We start from the raw sequence: 24,623 nt of genomic DNA, 5'->3' as shown, positions 1-24,623 counted from the left end.
AAATATGAATTAAATTGGAACTCCATTTGAGAATCCAAATCATCCTCATCAATCACCATTGTCTCCACTTCAGTCACCCTCGAGACACTCTCATTTGATGAATAAATTGTGGCATAATGGTTGTACAAACGAGTCAAACAAGAAATAATTTTGTTCACCATCTCATCCACCTTCCTCTTATCTCCATGAAATATATTTGTAAAACAAAACTCCAAGTATGCTATCTTTTTTGTAGGATCAAGAGCAACAGCAACACACAACAACAAATTAATCTTATTTCCATCCCCCCAATATTTGTTAAACTTTTGCTTCATACTCATAGCCATTGTGCAAAAAACATCATCATTCTCCAAAATTAATTGATTAAATGTGCTTTTCAATTTTAAACATCTCTTTATAAAATGCATTGGAAGTAACAAAAAGGGACCTGGGAAATTTCTTTGTTGCAAGGTAGAATAGTTTTAAAAATCTCACAAACAACCAACATTTTTTCCAATCCTCCTCATTTGGAATCCTCCTAATCCCACCATCAACATCCTTGAAGTAAGTTTCAAAATTGGAGTCTTCATACTTCAAACGGTTAAAAGCCTTCTCAAACTTTTCAGCGGCCTCCAACATTAAATATGTGGAATTCCACCTTGTTGGTACATCTAGGCATACAAGAGTAGTAGTCACAAGTTTTAGATAGGCCGCACACTTCTTAAAAGCATCTTGCCGATTAGGAGAAGACCTCACATACCTAACCGCAAGTCTAATATTTGCAATAGAATCATCCATTTCCTCCAATCCATTACTCACAATAAGGTTTAGAATATGTGCACAACACTGCGTATGCAAAACCTCATGCTCCAAAATGGTCCCCTTCCAATCTTTGGTATTCCTTCTCAAGTATTGAATGGCAAGATTTTTGGAACTAGCATTATCAACAGTTACAGTGAAGATACTATCGATGTTCCACTCAAGCAAGCACAACTCAATTTTTCTACCCAAAGTTTCCCCCTTGTGATCTTCAACTTGTTGGAAGTTTATGATTCTTTTTTGTAGTTTCCAATTATCATCAATGAAATGAGCCGTTAGACACATGTAACATAAATTTTGAATAGAAGTCCAAGTGTCCGTAGTGAAGCAAATTCTATGACCCTTCATCAACCTCCTCAATTTATCCCTCTGGTTATTGAATATGTTTGTCACCTCTCTTGCTATGGTATGACGAGATGGGATTAGTGTGATTTAGGAACGACAACATAACAAAATCTTTTAAACCCAACTCCCTCCACAAATCGAAAAGGTAACTCATCAATAATCACCATCTCGGCAAGAGCCCTTTTACAAGCATCAAAATTAAAACTTGTTGCCACAACCTCAGCACCTTCTTTGGCATTTTGTTTTGGTTTAAAACTCAATGTTTGTTGCCTATCTTTATCATTGTTTGGAAATTGTTTGCAATTAGGGGTATGACTTCTCAAATTACTAGACCCATGAGTCCTAGAATCGGCCATATACTCTTTATAACAATACTTACACACTGCTCTACGTTCTTATCTTTTCCTATAACCTTATCAAAATGGTCCCAAACTGGGGATGGTGCTCTCCCACCACTACTCTCACTCTTTCTTTTGTTCGGGGGTTTAGGAGGCTTAGATTCAGATGGGGAAACATTAGTTTAAGAATTAGATGATTCTGGTGGAACAATAGGGCTTCTGGTAGATTCAAAACTAGCATTGTTATCTTTATCCATTCAAACTGGTAATAAAAAATTAAAAAAGTATAAGATAACAATTAAGTCATGGATGGTATAATAATTGAATCTAAACCATATACAATACCATACCAATACCATTTTGATTAAATTTATGGATAAATAGTCAAATAATATGTCTAACTTCATCGCTGTTTTTATAGGCTAAAGGGTCAAAAATAATAATATATTGCTCATTCATCACGGCATTCATTCACTCATACACCTTCATTTGTTTGCTTTCTAGCAAAAGCATCAGCTATTTTCAACATGAAAATAATAAATAAGTAAAATAATTTAAAATTAAAAAATAAAAATAAAAAAGGCCATAACAGGTCATTCTAAGATTTAAGTCCCATAATAATGCACTAAAAAAGGCAACAACTTCATCACTGTTTCTCTTTCTATCAGTGTTTGTTATGGTTATGTTATGGGTGACCTTCACAGGAAGACAAAATCTGTTGGCACCACACAATACAGGGTGATTATGAATTTAAAAGTTAAGAGTGATGATAGAATTTTAAAAAATAATTATGCAAGATTTTAAAAAGGTGGAAATACACACACACACAAAAAAAGTGAAATTAATAGCAGAATTTTAAATTATTATAGTTTTTATTTTTAAATGTCCAAAATATTTGTAAAAAGTTGTGTTGACTGATAACATTTTTTTTATCACTGGTTTTTTGTTCTCAAATTATATTACTATAACTAACAAATCAAACACAATTTTAATTCATATGTGCTTTTTATCAACAATAGGAAGGGGGGAAAAAAAAAATCATATGCAGATTTAAAGCACCGATCATGTAGATATTTGGGTGGAGGTCTAACATCTAATTTCAAAAAACTCAAATTGGGTCTCTATTCACTTGTTAGCAACTATACTTAAAAATGAAACAAGCAAAACAAAAAAAAAAAAGTAAACGAATACAAATACTAATAGATCAGCTTGCCAAATCAAACAGAGAGCCATCAATCGATTGAAAAGAGAGAGAGAGAGAGAGAGAGAGAGAGAGAGAGAGAGAACCGTATAGGGCTGTGTTGTTGCCGATCGCTGGTTGCTTTGCTGCTACCGATCGCTGTTGTCTCGTCTCGCCGCCGCTGCTGCTGCTAGGGTTAGCGGCTGCTACTAGCTAAGGAAGGAAAAATAAAGTAATGAAAAGGGGGAGAGGAGAGAAAGAGACGGGTTGGGCAAACAAATCAATGAGCTTGCCCTGGTATAATAAGTAATAAATAAATAAAGGGTTTATTTTGTAAATATATATATATAAAAAAAAATAAATTAATACGCGGGTCGCGGGTTGCGGTTCGGGTAGGGTCAGAACCGCAACCCGACCTGAACCCGATTTTTGGCAGAATCCTTGACCCACACCCGCCCACCTACCTATTTCGAAACCGCCCAAAAGGCTGCGGGTAGGGTAGGGTCGGGCGGTTTGTGCGGGTGAGTGGGTTCTGTGCCCAGCCCTACTGAGAACTTCTCTGGCTTCTTTCCATGATTTATTGGTACTGTCACCATAGGAGAGGGGGTTGGTGCAATCGCAACCACTACAGCAGTACTTGTTTGGGCAGTAATATTTTTGAAAAATTCTATACCGTAAATTCTGTGATCTAATTTAATGAGTGTGACAAATGTGTTTATATTAAAAACACAGATAAAGGTTATGTCATTGTATGTCTTTATGTAGATGATATGCTCATCATTGGTAGTAATAATGATATGATTAAAACTACCAAGAAAATGTTGAATAAACATTTTGACATGAAGGACATGGGCATTACTAATGTAATACTTGGTATGAAAATTTCCAAAACATCAGAAGGATATACTTTGTCACAATCTCATTACATTGAGAAAATACTTGACAAATTTAGCAAAGATGATGATCATCTTGCTAGAACACCTATAGATGTTAATTTGTATCTTTCTAAGAATGTACAGGAAAATATTTCTTAATTAGAGTATGCCCAAATTATTAGAAGCTTAATGTACTTGATGAACTGCACTCGCCCAGATAGGGGTGTACACGGTCCGGATTGGTTCGGTTCTGAGAAAATCCAAGAACCGAACCGATCCTAACGGTTCTGTGATTTTGAGAACCAAACCAGACCGTTACACTTGTAAAACCGGACTAGAACCAAACCGAAAAAACGGTTCGGTTTCGGTTTGGTTTACGGTTCCAAAAATTTCTATTTATAAGAATAAATTGTTAATATTAGCAAAATAATTACTTAAACTAATTACATTTAACTCATGATAAAAACTAATAATATTGAGGCATTACTTAATATTGCATATCTATACCATCCTAATATTATTAAATTTATAAAAAACCAATTAATAAAAATAAAACTTGATATTATATATATATATCTTTTAAAATTCGGTTCGGTTCGGTTCGAACCACGGTTTTTTCATAAAATCCATTAACCGAACCGTTTTTACGGTTCTCATATTTCTTAATCCGAAACCGAACCAATTCTTAATAGAACCGAACCAAACCGTATGATTCGGTCTGGTTCGGTCCGGATTACCGGTTTGAACGGATTTTTGAATAGCCCTACGCCTAGATATAGCTTATGTAGTAAGTAAATTAAGTAGATATACGAGTAATCCAGGAGTAGAACACTGGAAAGCAATTATAAGGGTTCTTAGATATCTCCGATTTACTCGTAACATTGGGCCTAATTATACTAGATATCCAGCAGTACTTGAAGGATACTGTGATGCAAATTGGATATTGGATAACAGGTTTGGTTCGCCGAACAAATTGTTTGAAGTGCTACTACAATTTGTGAAGATCATTGTATCCTGGGAGATAGACGCCACTCAACCGTAAGCACCGTCGCCGGGCGAATCTGTCTTAAGGGAAGAGTGTCACACACTCGACTTGGTCTTTGAATTTTTAATTCAGTTCGATAAATAAATGATTGTTGGAACAATCTTCTGTGTATATAAAATAACTTGAAATAAATTCAAAAAACAATGAATAAATAACATACCGGATTTATTTATCGAACTGAATTAAAAATTCAAAGACCAAGTCGAGTGTGTGACACTCTTCCCTTAAGACAGATTCGCCCCGCTACGGTGCTTACGGTTGAGTGGCGTCTATCTCCCAGGATACAATGATCTTCACAAATTGTAGTAGCACTTCAAATAATTTGTTCGGCGAACCAAACCTGTGATCTATAATATTCGTTTTATTCAACCAAATTTTACATTAGCTGTATTCTGTAACCAATGAATATACAATTCACTTTTGAGTAGTGCATATCGGTTTCTGACTTATAAATCAGAAATACCCGATATAAATGTGAACACTATTATAGAGTCAAGGAATGCTGTGTTTTTTGAACATGTCTTTCCTTACAAGAAAGGACAGGAATTAAGTTCACAGAAAAGAACTTATGATTGTACACAAAGTCAAGAGACTAATGACAATCAAACACAAGAGACTAGTAATAGTCTTGACCAACAGGATTTAACTGATGATGAACCAAGATGAAGTAAGAGAGCGTTAACAACAAAATCCTTTGGTCCAGATTTTCTGACATACCTGTTAGAAAATGAACCTCAAAGCTTTAAGGTAGCAATGACAGGTCCTGAAGCACCTTTGTGGTAAGAGGCTAAATTCTCTAGAAACACTTATGAAAACCAGGCGCGTTCAAGGCCAAAATGAACACAACAGTGAGAACCACGATGTGTTAGAAGATATTTTGTGTGAAATCTATTGCCTTGGCTTACACAAATAGCTGAATAATTCAAGGCATCGCGTCCATTGGTTAGCCAGTAAATCTGATAGGTTATCACTAGGGAAGGTTCAAGGCCGAAAGCTATCTATCCTGATGCAAGATATTTTTGACTTATACTCTTTCGATAGTCTGCATATTGTTGCATTTCCTTGTTGCTAATAGATCACAGGAAAGTATAATATTATAATAGTGAAAAATTCTGTGAACACTTTTATTTTGTACCGTAATAATTCTTTTGCTTTAGCCATCAAATAATTTTGGTTATTGTTTATTTCTTTAATTTGGTTGAATAAAATTTTATTTTATTTCCAAATTAATTGGAAAATAAAAGTTACATTCTTGTTTCTTTTATTTTTACAGAATTTAATTCTGTGAATTTGGTTTAATTTTCTGTGTAGTGTAAATTCTAATGATAATTTTGTTTTATAAATTAGAATTGATGGCTAGTGAAACTAATGCCCAAACAAGCACTATTGTGGTGGCTGCAATGACGCCAACCCCCTCTCCAGTTGTAACAGTACCGGTAAATCACGGTGAAAAGCCAGAGAAGTTCTCAGGAACTGACTTTAAAAGATGGCAACAGAAAATGTTGTTCTATCTTACAACTCTGAACTTGGCTCGTTTCCTCCGTGAAGATGCTCCTATCCTGAAAGAGGATGAAACCGACCGGCAAGTGGTTGCTGCAGTTGATGCTTGGAAACATGCCAATTTCCTTTGCTAGAATTACATCTTGAATGGACTTGATGATACATTATACAACGTCTACAGTCCTATCAAGACAGCAAAGGAACTTTGGAAGTCTTTGGAGAAAAAGTACAAAACGGAAGATGCCGGCTCAAAGAAATTTGTGGTTGGCAAATTCTTTGATTTTGTAATGGTTGATTCAAAAACTGTGATCAGCCAAGCTCAAGATTTCCAAATCATTCTGCATGACATTTACGCAGAAGGCATGTCTCTCAGTGAATCCTTCCAAGTTGCAGACTTAATTGAAAAATTACCAAAAGGCTGGAAGGAATTCAAGAACTACCTCAAACACAAGCGCAAAGAAATTTCTATGGACGAGTTAATTGTGCATTTAAGGATTGAAGAGGACAACTGCAATTCTGAAAAGTGGGCTGGTAAGCATCCTATGGAGTCTAAGGCAAATGTGGTGGAACATACTTCAAAAACCAAGAAACGAAAGTCTTCTGGAGAACGTTCATCACAGGGCTCTAAAGGGGGGGGGGGGGAAAGTACAAGTTTAATGGCAAATGTTAAATTTGTCTTATGATTGTTGGAACAATCTTCAGTGTAAATAAACTAAATTCAAACTAATTCAAACAAAATAAAATAAAACTTACAGAAATTATTTTGTCGAACCAAATGAAAATTAAAAGACCAAATCGAGTGTGTGACACTCTGTCCTTAAGACAGATTCGCCCCGCTACGGTGCTTACGGTTGAGTGGCGTCTATCTCTCAAGATACAATGATCTTAACCAATTTGTAGTAGCACTCCAAAACAAATTGTTCGGCGAACCAAACCTGTGTTCTAACTCTCTGAATATTTATTCTAGAACTAAAATGAAGAATAATGAAAAAATGCAGAATTTAGGACAGCAAAAAACAATAATCAGACTAAATTTTTCCGGGCTCCTGGTTGCTGGATTTATGGCTATATATATAGGCAAAGTCTCTGCCCGAACAGGTCCCAAAAATAGTAAAAAGGTGCACAACAAATATAATCGTTGCTATAACTTTTTTTTCAAAAAGTTTGAGAAAGTACCGTTGGAAGAACAAGTTTCAAACAATTTGAAAAAATAGTACCGTTGGTCCAAAGTCAAAGGAACTGATGGGATAAAATAATAAACAATTTGAATAGATTTATTCAAAAATGCTAAAGGTGGAAAAGTTTCTAAACATGTGGAATACTAATATTTAAACTATTTGAATAGTTTAATCATTTTTTAGGAAACCACTTTAGGAAACCAAAAATAAATTTACATTTAAATTAAAGTCCCACATTAATGTTAGACCCGAAAACGACGTCAACTTCCCATTCACTCATAAATGGTTTTGACGTTCCGTCTTCACCGTGTGACTTGCCACGCGGCAAGGAACATGTCACCTCTTCGGACCCACCCCAAAAGACGTTGCACGTCACCTCTTCGGACTCACCCCAAAAGACATTTGGGGCCTACTCAATTTTGGCCTCAAAGTTGGCCAAAAACAAGCCATATAAAACACCATTTTTTCAACAAACCCCCACAAAAATGGAATTTGACGGAGAGAAAATGCAACAACATGATCTAATACAGAGAGTACAGAAATTGAAAATATTCTGCAAAGGATATGTAGCTTTTGGCTTTGAACCTTCCCTTGTCAGACACTATCAGATTTACTAGCTAACCAGTGAACATGATCTCTTGAACTGTTCAGCCGTTTGTGTAAACCAAGACAATAAAACTCACACAGTATATCTCCAGACACAGTTTAGTTCTCACTATTGTGTTCATTTTGGCCCTGAACAACCTGGTCTTTCATGAGTGCTCTAAAGACTTGTAGCCCTTCACAAATCTTATAGAACCGGCCCAGTTCACACTCACATAGGTGATTCTTATGAAGAGTATCCTGCTATACTCCACTAGATTAACCTAGATATAAGAATCATTAAAATTTTACTTAACCTCAAATGCTGCAGTCATCACTATTTCATCATAGAAATGGGTAGGAGTTAGACTCCCCAGTGATCCTTCTGAGTCAATCACAGCTCGGTTGTCCCTTTGAACCTAGATCTTGGGATCTCCAGTCAACTAGGTTGGGTTACTGTTGTGGTAACTCTTATTTAATAGGCGTTAGTCCCATTCCCCTTGATGAATTCTCAACTAACTCTTTTGCTAACTCTTTGGTTAGTGGATCCACTATGTTGTCTTTAGACTTAACATATTCTATGGAAATAATTCCATTAGAGAGTAGTTGTCTTACGGTGTTATGTCGACGACGAATGTGTCGTGACTTACCGTTATACATATGACTCTGTGCTCTACCTATTGCTGATTGACTATCGCAATGTATGCATATAGCAGGCACCGGTTTTGGCCAAATTAGAATATCTTCAAGGAAGTGGCGAAGCCATTCTGCCTCTTCTCCTGCTTTGTCTAAAGTTATGAATTCTGATTCCATAGTAGATCTAGCAATGGAAGTCTGTTTGGAAGATTTCCAAGATATAGCCGCCCCACCAAGAGTAAAGACATACCCACTAGTGGACTTTGAGTCTCTTGTATCCGATATCCAATTTGCATCACAGTATCCTTCAAGTACTGCTGGATATCTAGCATAATTCAGTCTAATATTATGAGTAAATCGGAGATACCTTAGAACCCTTATAATTGCTTTCCAGTGTTCTACTCCCGGATTACTCGTATATCTACTTAATTTACTTATTGCATAAGCTATATCTGGGCAAGTGCAGTTCATCAAGTACATTAAGCTTTCAATAATTTGGGCATACAGAAAATAATAGTGAAACTAATGCCCAATTCCTGTGATCTATCAGTTTGGTTGAATAATATTATACAATCCACTATTATACTTTCCATGCATGTGGGGGATTGTTGGAAAAAATGGTAAATTGTGTTTTATGTGACTTATTTTGGGCCATCTTTAAGGTCAAAATGAAGTGAGCCCCAAATGTCTTTTGGGGTGGGTCCGAAGAGATAACGTGTTCCTTGCCACGTGGCAAGTCACACGGTGAAGACGGAACGTCAAAACCATTTATGAGTGAATGGGAAGTTGACGTCGTTTTTGGGTTTAACATTAATTTTTTAGATAAAAATTCTTTTGAATTTTTTCAATAAAAATTATTGTGAGAATTTAATTTAATTCTAAATTCAAATTTTGGGTTTTTAAGTGGTTTCCTAAAGTTTGCAATTGTGGGAATTTAATTTAATTCTAAATTCAAATTTTGGGTTCTTAAGTAGTTTCCTAAAGTTTGTACCATTTCTTTTATTTATTAAACTATTTCAATAGTTTAATATATATATATATATAATTTTCAAATAGTTTAAATAAATAATGTACCAATAGCATTTTTAAACTTTGACCAACGGTTACTTTTTCAAAAGTTTGAATAAAAGACCAACAGTTACTTTTCCAAAAGTTTGAATAAAAAGTGTTCTTTGGCATACAGGCAGAATCTATTTATAACAGGTTGCACCTGTTCAGACCTCTATATTTGTCTATAAATACAAATCCATTTCAAGCAGTCCAGTATTGTTCCGAAAATCAGTCTGCAGATTGTCTAAATTGCTATCCAATTTTTCTCTAGTGCATTTATTCTTCATATTTAGTTTTAGAATAGAAAATAAAGAGAGTATAGATCACAGGTTTGGTTTGCCGAACAAATTGTTTGAAGTGCTACAACAATTTATGAAAATCATTGTATCCTGGGAGATAGACGCCACTCAACCGTAAGCACCGTAGCGGGGCGAATCTGTCTTAAGGAAAGAGTGTCACACACTCGACTTGGTTTTTGAATTTTTAATTCAGTTCGTTAAATAAATCTGGTATGTTATTTATTCATTTTGTTTGAATTTATTTCAGGTTATTTTATATACACAGAAGATTGTTCCAACACTTTTTAGTTCAAAAGACAAAAAGTGTACTTATTTAGGACACCCCAAACAACTCTTAAGTATTGTTTTTTTTAAAATGGTTTTTTTTTTATATATTTTAAAAGTTATTTAAGTAAAAAAAAAATAATTGTTTAGTTACAATCGAGATTTTTCTTTACACAAAATCAATCTATGTTTGACATTTTCCCAAAAAAGCCTTGACATTTTTCTAAATTTCATCTATAGTGAATTTGTTTTAAAGAATTATTAGTATGGTAAGATTGAACGAGGGAAAAACTAGTGTGGTAGTATTAAGTTAGAGAATTAAGATAAATTGTATTTATTTGTATAGTAATATGAAAGCATTAAGTGGTTGAGATTAAATACATAAAATTACGTAAAAGTCTTCATCATATCAAATGTGACTTTATTAATATTGTAAAATGAGGGTCAAAATAGTCATTTTATCACTAATCTCGTGTGATTTGGATTTGAATACTACCTCCTCTATAGGACTGCTAGTCCCCTTATTAGAAGATATTCCTAATCGCATGGGACAAATGGTTGTTTTGAGAAATTAGTTAAAAATTAATTTTTTGACTTTTTTTGAAAAAAGTGTAAAAAATAAAAAGGTGATAGGTGATGTGACCTAAAATAGGTTAATGTTCCCAAATTGGCCCTAAGTCCCATGACCATTTCTCTATGAGAACATGTTTTGTGGAGTCCATGGGATTGGTAATATTGAGGAAAACAAAGAAGGCCTTACGCTTTGTTTGTTTGGACGAAAAATATTTTTTATAAATTTCTTTTCAAAAAGTATTTTTTTATGTTTGGTGGTAGTGGTGGGATGAAGATGATGGCATGGTGATGTGGTAGCAAGCAGTGGCCGTGGTGCTGGTAGTGGAGATGAGTAATAGTGTGATAACATTGTTATTGGTAAGACTTTAGTCCTTTTGTCTTTTATTTTTTATTATACCGAATGTTAGAAAATATGAAAAATATTTTCCAAACAAACAAATAGAACATTAGGATACTTGATAAGAAACTTAAAATGCTTATTTATAATATATGAGAATATATGCAATAAATAATATACAATCAATTTGAACTTGCAATTCGTTTGGATTGATAATTTTAAAAGGATAAAATTAAAATTATGTCTGAATAAATTTTGTGTGGGTGATTTTCTGACCACACTGCCTGCTTAGTAACCAGCTGGAGAGCACCGGCAGAATAGATGGCATCTGGCTGACCTGCAACAGAAAGAGAAGATTCCGGCGGTGGTTCGTCTACCCGGGGGTACTACAACGATCAAGTCAGTATATCTCTCAAAGATAAATCAAGTGCTAAACTCACAAGCTTGAGTATCAAAAGCATACCTTAGACCCATGGGGGTGCCTCTCTTTTATAGCCAACATAAACTTAGTCCCAATAGAAGCCTAACTTCTATGGACTCAGGATTACTGCTAATCTTGGACTCCCAGTAAGATTAGGATAAACTCTCTAAGAGTCTTATCTTAATACAAACTGAAGTCTTCTCTCATTTTAGGACTCTTGCCCCTCATCCGCTTATCTCGGATTCTGATATTTTCGGAGGTAATCTCGGCCTATCTGAGATGACCTCGGCATAACAATCAGGACACGTGGCACCTCGGCTGACACGTCGGCATCATCTTAGCCACGTGTTAGTACTCAGAAAATATATCCTCACAAATTTTAATATGGAAAAATGAAGTGCATGAAGCACTTTCCCTCCAAAATAAGGAAGAAACGAAAGGGAAGTGTATCTCATAATAATATATTAAAATATTTAATTAAATATATTTTTTAATAAATATTATTTAACCAAACAAAAGGGACGAGACTTTCCCTCCATTTCCTTCTTCCTTTTCTTTCCCTCACAACTCTTTCCTTCAATTTCCTTCATATCAATCCAAACAGGTAGGGATACTCGTTAATCAAACCCTTCAAAGAAATAGAATGTCTAACCATTTTTCTGAGTTGCATTGATAGGCTTCGTTTGGGAAGAGCTAACTTATCCTAACTTTTTGGCTAATTTAGCTTGGCTAAATTAGTTTTGTTTGGAAAGAACTTTGGACTATGTGATGATTGCGAGAAAAAAAAATAAAATGATTATGATTTAAATGTATTATTCTATCTATTAATTTATTTGATATATTTTGTCTTTTTGTACTTTTTTTAGTCTCAAATCAAGTTGTCAAATGGCAACATAGGCTCTCTTGAGAGGTTGGCGGTCAATATGAAATTATTTATTCCTTTTATTTATGTCTAAATTTGTAAAGAATATTGTGAATTGAATTGAATTGACATAGTGTAAAAAATTGAAGAAAAAAAATGATAAAATTAAAATTATAGAAACCAAATTAATATAAAAGACAAATTATATTATTTTTATTTAAATTTTTTTTTAATCAATTTGTGAGAGAGGGCACTGTAAATAAAATGAAAAATATAACCACAAATTCAGGACTTTCCTTCGAAGGTATATACATTACACAGTAGTCCAAAGACAGTCTCAAAACACAAAACTCAATGTGGGGGACAAATATATTCTTTTGCAATAGAGCCACTGATTGGTAAAGCAATTAATGAGACATATATGAGAAACATTTATACACATTTTTTTTTTTTTTTTTTTAACGAGTTTGTACACATCCTCGTGTCCCCATTTTTTTTTATTGCATAAAAAGAGACTCATTGGAACCTTAAGATTCCTAATTTCATCTAATACTCACTTAAACTAGGCCCCACCATCTCTATAATCCAATATAATTATCTTAATCATACCACTTCCTAATTTTGATGGCTAAGGGATTGTGTTGCCTTGAAATATAACATTTGTACCATTGCCAATAGCTAGTATTAACATGATAGATTAGGCTTCTCTTATGTTGATTATTTTAATTTGAGAGAGTACTTAGATTTGGTAGATTTATTTTGTGATCAATTTTAGTGATTCGAATAGTTCACTTTTTAAGACCCATTGAGTAGAATATTCATATAAAAAATCTACATGATCGGACATCAATAACTATATGTTTGATTCACATTTGTATTATAAACAATATATGGCTATTCTTGAAATTATATTTGTTGTCCACTTTTTAAAAATAAATATGATTTAAACATATAGCCACCAATGTCTAATCGTCTTAATTTTTTACATAAATATTCTACCCAGTGAGTTCTAGGAAGTGAACGGTTTGATCACCAAAATCGGTTCTAAAATGGGCCTACTAAATCCAAGCACTCTCAAATTAAGATGACAATTTGAAAGTAATCAAATCCTAAAATGATAATATAAAACTTAAATTATGACAATACGGCATCTTATAATATCAAAACTTCATAATTTAATTATGGTGTGATTTAGAATTTGACTTTTTATTAACTTTTTTTATTAGTATGAAAAACTGTGATTAACATGATAATATATCTTATTTTTGGCTTTAAACTTTTGTTATGTCCTTAACAGAGAATTAAGACAAGTGGTAAGAAATTGATGGAATATTGAATTTTTGGATAAATTATAAATATATCATCTGAGATTTGATTAAAATACAGATTGTCCCTTATGATTTAAAAAATTATAAATATCCGTTAGTCAAAATTTTTTATTTAACAGAATTAACTGAAAAAATAAAATTGATAATTGTCCTCATATAACATAATAAAATTACATGAATTAATAATTGAAATATGTTTTTGACATCATTAAAAACTATTAATTGAGTTGACAATTTATTAATAAATGGATCATCTGCTATAAAATTCAACCTGAGTAGAATGTAATTTCTAAAATTATAAAAAATAATTAATATTTTAAACAAATTTTAAAAAATGTATTTATAATTTACCCTTAATTTTTTTATACTTACACTTCACTACTTTGGCAATTCATACCAAACACTAGTTTTTAAGTTGGGTTTTTCTTTTCTTTTTTTCTTTCTAAAAGCCAACTTTTCAAAAGCCGCCTATATTGCTCCAATGATGTACATTTCACTTCTTTTATTTTTTTACAAAAATATAAATATAAATGCCAATTATTGATCACATCATGAGATATAAAAAAAAGACTTTAGTTAAATTTCGGTGTTTCGTCAAATTTTGTTTTATTTAACCTCGTTCGTTTAAGTCACCCAAGCTTAATTAATATTAATTAATATATTTAAGAGGCTGTTCATGGTTAATTAATTTTGAGTTGGATACTTTAACTTGATATTAGAGTTGAATATTGAGTAGTCTCTTGCTGGTCAAATCTTCTCCCGATGTCTCATCTCTCACTTCTCATCTAGTTGTCACCTCCACATATTATTCAGGCTGCATGTGCGAGGAAATGTTAAATTTGTTCTACATTGTCTCTTTAAGTCACATAAATGTGGTTAATATATGGCCAAAATGATTTTTTGAATCAGATACTTTAACTAATTTGGTGTGAAATTGGCACAAAAATTTGTATTAATTGTTATTATAATTTGACATAAAAAAAAAAAAAAAAAAACATAACCACCCACTGAAAATGAATGTATGTGGAAAAGTTGCCAAATTTTGGTATATTAACATTGGGTATAAATGCCACAAACTTCGTCACCATTTTCTTGGTAAATCCACAGCTTGTTCCACTAGCATGATCATGTAAAATGCCCCAAACTTCATAAATTAGCTTGGATTTGCTTTAGTTGTTAAAACGTGGGGTTCAACAAGTCAGAAGTCATAAACACAACTACTATTATTGTGTCTACAGTCTGATACAGATCCAGTGTCTTGTATCAGATAAAAGTTACTGAAAAAAATAATGTTACAATGATAATTTATTTTTAGAATTTTATACTAGTATTTTATAGGTTAGTTTAATTGTATTAAAGGTATATATACGTGTGTAATAAATGCAATACTATGTTTGGTTCCATTTTTTGGAAAATTTTTTCTAAAAAGTGATTTAAAAACTCTATTTTGAAAAAAAGTCATTGTTTGGTTTTCAAAAAAAAATACATCATTGTAATTTTAAATTTCCCTCCAATTTAACGAAAGAGGCAATTTAAAAAAAATTTGTCATATCAAAAAATATTCTCATCTTTGTTTTATATATATATATGTCCATGTTATATATGTATTAGTAAAATATAATTTGGTATGGGTACATATCTACCATAACTGTGTCGCTTTATCATAAAATTTCTACGCATTTCAACCATAGAAAATGTAAATTATTTTTTCCAAATTGGCATTAAAAAAATCACAATTTTTGAAAATTTATTTACAAATTATTGGAAAACGTACATATTTACAAATTCCGGAAAATGTGAATTTATATACAAAAATTCAGAAAACGGAATTTTGTGAAAAATGCCCAATTTTTACAAAGTTGCATTAAAAAAATTGTGAATATATGTTTTAATTTTTTTTTAAATTGTAAATTTATGTTTAAATTTACAATTTACACAATTTGCTTATTTTTCACAATTTTTACAAAGTTGCATTAAAAAAATTGCGAATATATGTTTAAATTTATTTTTTTTAAATTGTAAATTTATGTTTAAATTTACAATTTACACATTTTGCTTCATAACATTTATAAAAAATTAATTCTACGAAAGAAATTTTTTAATGCAAATTTGGAATTTTTTTTAAACATTTTTTGTGGTTAAAATGAGTGTAAATTTTATAATAAAGTCACACATTTTATGGTATGATATGTACCCATAAATTACTACATACCAAATTATATTTTTATACATATATAACATATATATATATATATATATATCAAACTAAGAGGCTATCAGGAGTACATAATAGGCTGTACTTATGCCTATGCCTCTTCACGTGATGTGTGAAGAACGAAATCCTCAAAATATGTATTTTGAAAATTGAACTCACTTTTTGAAATAACCAAACAAGTATTCAAAAATTTTCAAAAAACTGTGTTTAAAAAACCATAACCAAACACAGTAAATATTATTGTACTCGAAAACTGAATATGATTCAAAATAAATTTGATTAATATATTTCATATTCTAATAACTTTATTTTAACTTTGTAGCAAGTGCAAGAGAAAAAAAATAAATATATATATTTTTAATCAATTTTAAAACACCATTTAGCCTTTTTAGCTATTTAGAAAAACACTTTTCATCACAATCTCCATGCAAATCAATGCCCGCGGCTAACATTTTTCTATAATAATATATTTTCTTATAATAATAATATAAAGAGTGTTTATACTCCCACTTAGGTTACAAATCTATAATTTCTAAAATAATAGCATTACAAAGGATGTTAATACAACCATTAAGACTATAAATTTATAATTTTCAAACAATAAGAAAATATACATTGTGGACATTTTTTTTGTTATTTGAATCCACCCTATCAGAACCTTGAAATAACCCCAAAGGTTAGCTTGGTAATTAGGGTTTGGAGTTTGGGATATGTTCTTTGTAAAGTCTTATATTCGAAGCTTTTTAACTATAAACAATTTCTTGGTCTTAATCCATACGAGATTTTGCTATGACTTTAATTGGATGGCCTGATAGTAGGATTGATCACCAAAATTAATCGATTTGGTTGACCTGATATCAAGTTATGAAAGAAATATCATAACCTTAAAATTACATGTTGTTGCTTATTGTGAGCGATAAGAAGAAAATATCCAGCTTGTGATCTCCATCAACCCAATATTAAATAGGAAAAATTACCATTCGAGACATATTTTGAAAAAATATGACATATTAGTGATTTTTTTTTTTATAATTTTAATTATTAATATTTATAATATTTATCAACATTTTGTAAATTTTTTTTCCTAACACCACTAAGGTATAATTTCCCCTATAAAATATCTTCAACATGTTTTTTAAGCAATTTCTCAACAGTTTTACACCAATAATCCTCAAATTGTTATATAAGAATGACAAATTTTCCTCGCTCTGCATACCCCGCTATACCCAAAACAAGCGGAGATATATTTTGCACCCCCGCCCCTTGTATCCTGTCCTCACTCTTATTATAATTATTTAATATATATATACACATTAATTTTTTTAATATGATAAAATTAAAATATTAAACTATTACACTTAACATTTATTTTCACTCCATTATTTATCTTACATCTTTTTAACTATTATTAGTTATAAATGATTATCCGTAATAAATTATATTATCTCTAATTTTTATTAATATTTTTATTTTATAAAATTAACTTGCTTGGCCCTACTCTACAACCTCTCCGATTTTCCCACCCCTGATATGATACAGGGCAAGGGTAGTGCACTATAAATCCATCTCGTTGCTATCCCTATTCCAATACAACTATTCTCATTCTTGCATCATTCAAATCTACCCTTGAAATTGAAACCAAATACAATTTTTCTTATATTTTTCATGTACCTCCCGCGTCTACCATATTTTTACAATAATTCTATTAGGACTATATTTTATATGCCAAAATTTGTTTATCATGTCGTCCATCTTACATGTCACTATAGACACCCAATTTTTAACTACTCTTAATACTTGGGCGCCTTGGGTTGATCACCTGATGATGAAAGCTATGCTGTACAAATGTTCAACTTTTTCAACAAGAAGAGTTTTTAATGAAGCCTTATATCTCATATTCAAGGGTTATAACATTTGGAAAACAATTGAGGAAGAAGTTTGAGAGCCTCTCTCTCCTCAATATTCTCTCTAGATTTCACTCTCTCTTGGGCATTTGTGCTTGAAGGCTTGCATACAATCATCTTCAACCTATCAACCCTTAACAAGAGTTGTTGATCATTGGGCTGAGGTTGCTAGAAGGTCTTCTTGGAGCTCATTAAGGAGGTTTTGACTTGGTTTTGTGCCTCAAAGTGTGTTTCCCTCCAAGAGGTAAAACTTTCACCTTTTAAGCTTGTCTTTCACACTTGCTTCACCATCATTTTTTCATTGTTTTGGACTATTTTGGGGCTGGTTTTGAAACATAAAAAACTCTGATTTTGAGGTTCTAAAATGGTGGTTTAAGCCTTGTTTGGCTAGGGGGTTGTCTCTCCCTTTTACTCTTTGGCTTGTAAAGACTTTTAAGCTATCTTTCAAGGCCTTTCAAAATAACTTTTCGTGGCCTTTTAACCACTGAAATCCAAAGAATTTTCAGTGGTAAAAACCCAATTTTGAGGTCCCAAATAGGAGAGGGTGGTCCCCTCTCCTCTTGTCTGGCTTGCTTGTCTTGTTGGCCTATCAAATCAGCATGTGTTTCTACTTCTTTGTGGCTTTGTTCAAGCATATTTTTGTGACTTTTCAGACCTTCTATAACTCTATTTTTGATTGTCTTGGTCACCTCTTGCATGCTTTTTATACTTGTAGTGTAATCCTACTTGTAGCCTTGCAAAGTAGCATGCTTTTGTGCTTCGAATTTGCTTAGTTCAAGCATATTTTTAGCCATTATTTGGCATGTCATAACTCTGATTTGTGTTGGTTTGGTTGCCTCTTGCATGCTCCTTGCACTTGTAGTGCAATTTTGGTTCACTAACCTAGCATGTTTGTTGTTTTAGTCTATTGATCTAGCATGTGTATGCTCTACTCTAGCACATTTTTGGCTTTGATTTAACGTGCTTGAGGTCTAATTTAAGTGTTTTTGGTCATGCATGTTTGGCTTTGCATAGCTATAGTGTATTTGGCTTTGCTAGCCTTGCACTTTGGGACCCCTAGCATGTCATATTTGAGCTTTTTGCATGTTATGGCTTCATTTGATATGTAATTTCAGAGCTTATATCTTTGTCATACTTCCACTTAAATCACTCTTTCAATGGCTTTGAGAGTTGTGCCTTTATGCCTTGTTTATGGGTCAATACATGAGTATGCATTTCTTGTTATTTGAGCTTCAATTCCAGCATGTTGTAGCCTCTGATTTAGCATGATTAAGCTCTGTCCAAAGCTGGTTTGGTTGTTTGTGCATTGTATTGCATGCCTCTTGCGTAAAGCCCTTGACTAGCTTTGAGTTCTAAGGACCCTAACATGCTATACTTGTGTTGTTTGCATGATATGGCATAATTTGGCATGTAAATTCAGAGCATATATCATTGTCTCACTCTCACACATATCACTCTTTCATTGTGTTTGAGAGTTGAGCTTTGTGCCTTGCTTGCGAGCCATAAGTTGGGCATGCTTTTCTTGCTTCTTGTGCTTGAGTTTCAGCATGTTTAGGCCACTGATTTGGCATGTTCTAGGTCTGTCCATAGCTGGTATGATCATTTGAGCATTATATTGCATGTCTCTAGTATTGTGTCCTTCACTAGTTTCATCATTTTAGTCCCTTAACAAGCTATGCATGTGTTGTTTACATGATAGAGTCTTGTGTTTCATGCCAAGCGTAGCATGTTGTTTGCATTGCACGATATTCAACCGGACGTTATGTTGAACGCAAGGTTGATTGGCCCACTTCATACTTGAAGTGATGAAAGTGAGCCAATCCCCTTTGTCTTCGTTGCCTTTGATCATCCATGAGGAGGTAATGGATTTAGAGTCTTGTTTGCATTGCATTTATTGAATTTGTGCAAGTTAGATCTTTGGTCATCATGCATTAAGATGCTTGATTGATGGTCTTGGATCCAATGGTGCCTCTCTCTTGATGTTTTGAGGTGATATGGAGTGGCATAGTACGTGCATACCCTTAGGAGACCCTCAATTTCCTCTGTTTTGTGCTTTGTTGCAGCTTGGTGTCACAGCACACCAGTGGCTGGCAATTCTTCATTGTTGGCCGGCACCCTTTCATCTGTGGCCGGCAGTGTGCATTCTTGGCCGGCAGGGGGGTCGGCAGCAGCTCCTCATAGCCGGCAGGCCACTGGTGCATTCCCCAGCATTGATTTGGTAAGGTTCAGCAGCAAGTTCTTGGAGAAACCCTGCAAACAGAGCCTCTAAAGAGCATACCAGAGAGTTTTTCGGGGCGAAAACCAAGCATGCATCCTTCATTGTTCAAGGCAGAGCTGTAGCAGCCTAATTTAGATGATTTTCATACTTAGTTGGCTTTGTAACTTAAATAATTTGATTAATTAGTCAAAGTTTTGTAATAATTAATTAGCTTAGCATAGTTAATTAGTTGGTTTGTAATAATCAGTTTAATTAGTGTAGCTAGTTAGCTAAATTCATTCGGACCCTCCATCGAGAGGGTAAATGTTGTAATAAGTGTGCGTGTGTCTGTGAATGTCTTCCAACCCCGCGTCTTTCTCCCTTTTACTTATCCGTTTTCAGTGGTTAGTTTAGGGCATATTTCAATTAGCATACTTATACTTTGCATGCGTGAATCATTCATTTGTCTTGCATGCATCGGGCTCGGTACATCATTCAAACTGCATCGTATTTCAATACACTTTCTTGAATACGTGTTTCAAAGCATGTTATCGAGTGTTGCATTCATATGCCATCTTAGATAGCCGAGCTTATTTTAGTTGCATTTTTGTATGCGTTGCATTAGGCATTGTTGACATAACTAGGATCATGCCTGATTTCTAATTAGCTTCTTTTTTGGCTCTGAGTACACCGTAAGTGTTTATGCTTTAGCATCCTTGCATGTGTGTAAGTGTTGCCATGTCAGCATGCTCGCCATGAGGCTATTTGCTTAAGTGCTTTAACTGCATGAGTGCCTGTGGGTGAAGGCTCGATTGCCTGAATTGGGACAACTCGATGATTGTGAGTTTTAAACCCACTTTGCGAAGTGGCAAAATCATGTTTTAAAGCCCACTTGAGGGTGGCAAATCCGCGCTTTAGCCTACTTGCGAGTAGCACTTTCAAACCATTTTCAAAAACAAACATTGAATTGTTTTGTTTCAATTCTCGTGATTGAGTCTATACTTGTATGCTGTGCGCATCACATAGTAAGGTTAGCTAATAAACCGGAAAAAGAACACATGTGTTTTCAAAATAACATATCATGTTTAGTAGAGGCTGATCCTTTGATCGGGCGAGCGAGGGTGCTCATTTCAGGACCTTCCCCTCTCGTACCCAAGATCCCGAGCCGAGGTAACTTTGGTGATGATGGACACGTGGCCTTAGGCACGAGTTAGGGTTTCCTAAATTTCCCCAAAACAAAATATTTAGGTGGCGCCTCTGAAATCTGGCAAAGTAGTCCATGTTTGGCGCTTATTGATTAAAATCGATTTTCCAAAATGATTTGTCGGATTTGGACTTTTTGGTGATTTATCAGTCTTACATTGCACTTTGTGAGATTAGATTTAGAACCGTGACAGGAGTCCGAACCGTAGTAGCTAGAATCCAATTCGCACCCTTGCGCGCGGAGAGAGTTTGGGGCAGTCTACAGACCCCGAGAGAGAGAGAGAGAGAGAGAGAGAGAGAGAGAGAGAGTAAAGAAAATAAGAAAAAGTTGGGGTGAGAAAATTACCAGAGATGAATCAGAGGATGAAAAAGAAAAGAGATGACCAAAACACAGCCCAAGTAAGTTGCAATCGAAACCCTAGAGAAGAGAGAGAGACAATCGCGAAAAGAAGGACAAAATTGCGACTAAAAGGACGGGTTACAGAATATATACGAGGGCTTACCACTCAAGCATAAGACTTAACACTTGAGCGAACTCACTTACATGGGTCTCTCCGCTCGAGCGAAGAAATGACGCTCGAGCATAAAAAACCTGCTATCAGAATCTTGCGCACTCTGCAAAAGTACTGGATGAAAGGAAAAAGTGCTTGAGCGCTAAATGGTTCGCTCGAGCGGATCAGAAAAAACACCAAAAGAACAAAACACCCTTCTGAGCAGTGAAAACCAGCTCACACTGCCAAATGGAACCTAAAACAATGAGAGGTGAGCACAATAGCCAGAATATGACACTACGATGTGATAATCCACGAACCATAAAGCCCATAAACTCGCAATTTCAACATTATGAACCACAATATCATAAGCAAATCCAACAAAAATTGATCAATGAGCATAAGCTATATGGGAATGCACAACCCAAAGACAAACATGAAAGCTCACATAAAGAATGTGCGTGTGCAATCATTGAGAGGCCATAGAGCTAGAGTTAATCTTCATAGTGATCGGATGGCTGAACTTAGGCAAGAGTAACTAAACATCATTGAGAAAAGTCAAACCACCAGAAATCAAGGGGTATTTGTTGAGTAAAAACGGAGGCTCCTCCTCAATCAATGAGTCATTTTTTTTTTTTTTAAACTTTTATTGCTTGTGGGCACTCACTAGTGGCATGCACGCTCAAAAGTATGGAGACCAAATTAGAGAAGTATGAAATCAATAAGGATGGCTTGATTGGTGTCTCTGAGGTATCCTTTTCCTAATACATGGACTTTAGTGAACCGAGGAAGGAGCTGTGGAAGTGAAAAATGATGGTAGATAATTAAGAGACTTAATATCACTCATGATATGCCAGTATTGGTCAATTCCTCTGAAAATATATAAGCTACACTGTTAGTGGTCCATAGAGAACTTTGATCACTTGTGCGGAAACCTTTACAATAACTTATCTCAAGAATGTGTACAGAATGAGATCATGAAATCAATGAGCATGGGCATTCAGAATAAACTATGAACAAAGAAGAATGAAATCTTACAAACAGCTTGAGAGGTGTTCATATGAGTCAAAATGCAGAGATGACAGAATCAATGTCAATGAGATTATAGCATCCAAGCACACATAAAGTCAATCACTTTCACCCACTCTAGTAACAGGTCACACCCTAGCGACTAAGCACAACACCCAAGGTCTTTCTAAGGAACTCAAACCTAAGAAGATCAAGGGGTTTTCTAAAAATATCAGCCTTTTGATGCTCAATGGGTACATGTTCAAAAACAACAAGGCCCTCTTCCATTAACACTCGAATAAAATGATGATGAATGTCAATATGTTGGTATGAGAGTGTTGGACTGGATTTTTAGAATTACTAATGACACTAGTATTATCACAGAAGAAGGTGAGAGTGTTCTGGTCTATACCATAATCATGAAGCATTTGCTTCACCCACAACATTTGGGCACAACAACTCCCTGCAGCAATGTACTCAGCCTCAGTGGTTGAAAGAGAGATAACATTTTGCTTTTTGCTATGCCAGGCAACCAAATTATTTCCAAAGTAAAAACACCCTCCAGATGTGCTCTTGCGATCATCAGCACACCCTGCCCAGTCGACATCAGTTGTAGTGTCAGTCGAGAACCAAATTTCATAACCCAAAGTCCCATTAACATACTTAATGATGCGTTTGACTACAAGAAGATGAGACTCTTTAGGACAGGCTTGGTAATGGGAACAAACACCTACACTAAATGCAATGTCAGAACGATTGACTGTGAGGTACAAGAGACTCTCTATCATACTTCTATAAAAGGTAGGATCAACATCAGTGCCAGAAGAATCTTTGGAAATGTGAAAAATGGTGCTCATGGGAGTACGCGCATGTTTGGCCGACTCGAGACCGAACTTAGACACAAAATTTTTGGCATACTTGGTCTAAGAGACAAACATACCTGAAGGAGACTATTTAATTTGAAGACCTAAGAAATAAGACAACTCTCCCATCATGCTCATCTCAAACTCATGTGTCATGCAATCCGAAAAATATTTCACAAGATGATCTATCATGGATCCAAACACAATATCATCAACATAAATCTGAGCAACAAGTATATGAGACTTAGCATGTTTCACAAATAAAGTCTTGTCCACACTACCCTTTTGAAAATCATTATCAAGAAAAAAAGGTAGTAAGTCGATCATACCAAGCCCGAGGGGCTTGTTTCAACCCATACAATGCCTTGTCTAACTTGTAGACATGGTTTGGACATTTTGGGTCCTCAAACCCTTTTGGTTGCTCAACATAAGCCTCTTCTTTCAAGTACCCATTCAGAAAGGCACTTTTCACATTCATTTGAAACAATTTGAACCCAAGAAAGCATGTAACATCAAGTAAAATACGAATAGATTCGAGACGTGCAACTGGGGCAAACGTCTCATCATAGTCAACACCCTCAACTTAAGTATAGCCTTGAGCAACCAACCTAGATTTATTTCTAACCACAATACCATTCTTATCATATTTATTTTTAAAGATCCACTTGGTACCTATCACATTCTTGTCTTTAGGTCTGGGAGCAAGAGTCCAAACTTTGTTAAGTTCAAATTGACCTAACTCTTCATGCATAACATTGACCCAACTATCATCTAGTAAGGCCTTTTTTATATTCTTAGGTTCAATTAATGAAACATAACACATATGAGATACCTCTTCCTGAATTTGTCTTCGGATTTTCATTCGATCTGAGACATTTCCAATCATCTGTTGAATCGGATGATTCAGTTTCACCCTTTTTGATGGTTTGAATTCTGGACTTGTAGTGACAGGAACATCAAAAGTGGTGCCTTTTTGTGCACTCTTTGGACTCGGACTTACCTTAGAAATTGGTGCTGGCTCACCTTCTTGAGCTTGGTCCTTTGCTTCTCCTTGACTTTATGGTTCAGTATGCAGGGTTGGAGACTTACCATTTTCTTTCTCATTTAACGCTGAAGTAAGAGAACCTGTGT

The 24,623-nt window shown here is 34.3% G+C and overlaps 2 protein-coding genes across 2 annotated transcripts; both read right to left on the bottom strand.

Annotated features, from left to right (window-relative positions):
- Positions 1–363: 363 nt before the first annotated feature.
- On the bottom strand, positions 364–1,083 carry LOC145795778 (zinc finger BED domain-containing protein RICESLEEPER 2-like). Its single transcript, XM_082880679.1, has one exon. It carries the CDS (start codon positions 1,081–1,083, stop codon positions 364–366), a length of 720 nt encoding a protein of 239 aa, XP_082736805.1.
- Positions 1,084–22,916: 21,833 nt separating this feature from the next.
- Positions 22,917–23,486, bottom strand: LOC145795777 (secreted RxLR effector protein 161-like). The gene has a single exon (XM_082880678.1). It carries the CDS (start codon positions 23,484–23,486, stop codon positions 22,917–22,919), a length of 570 nt encoding a protein of 189 aa, XP_082736804.1.
- Between the last annotated feature and the right edge of the window lie 1,137 nt (positions 23,487–24,623).

This window comes from Camellia sinensis, chromosome 7, assembly GCF_055761805.1.
Source record: "Camellia sinensis isolate YWXY chromosome 7, ASM5576180v1, whole genome shotgun sequence".
NCBI classification, from domain to species: Eukaryota; Viridiplantae; Streptophyta; class Magnoliopsida; order Ericales; family Theaceae; genus Camellia; species Camellia sinensis.
Note: the sequence above shows the minus strand (reverse complement) of the source record. Positions and strands in the feature narration are given on the sequence as shown.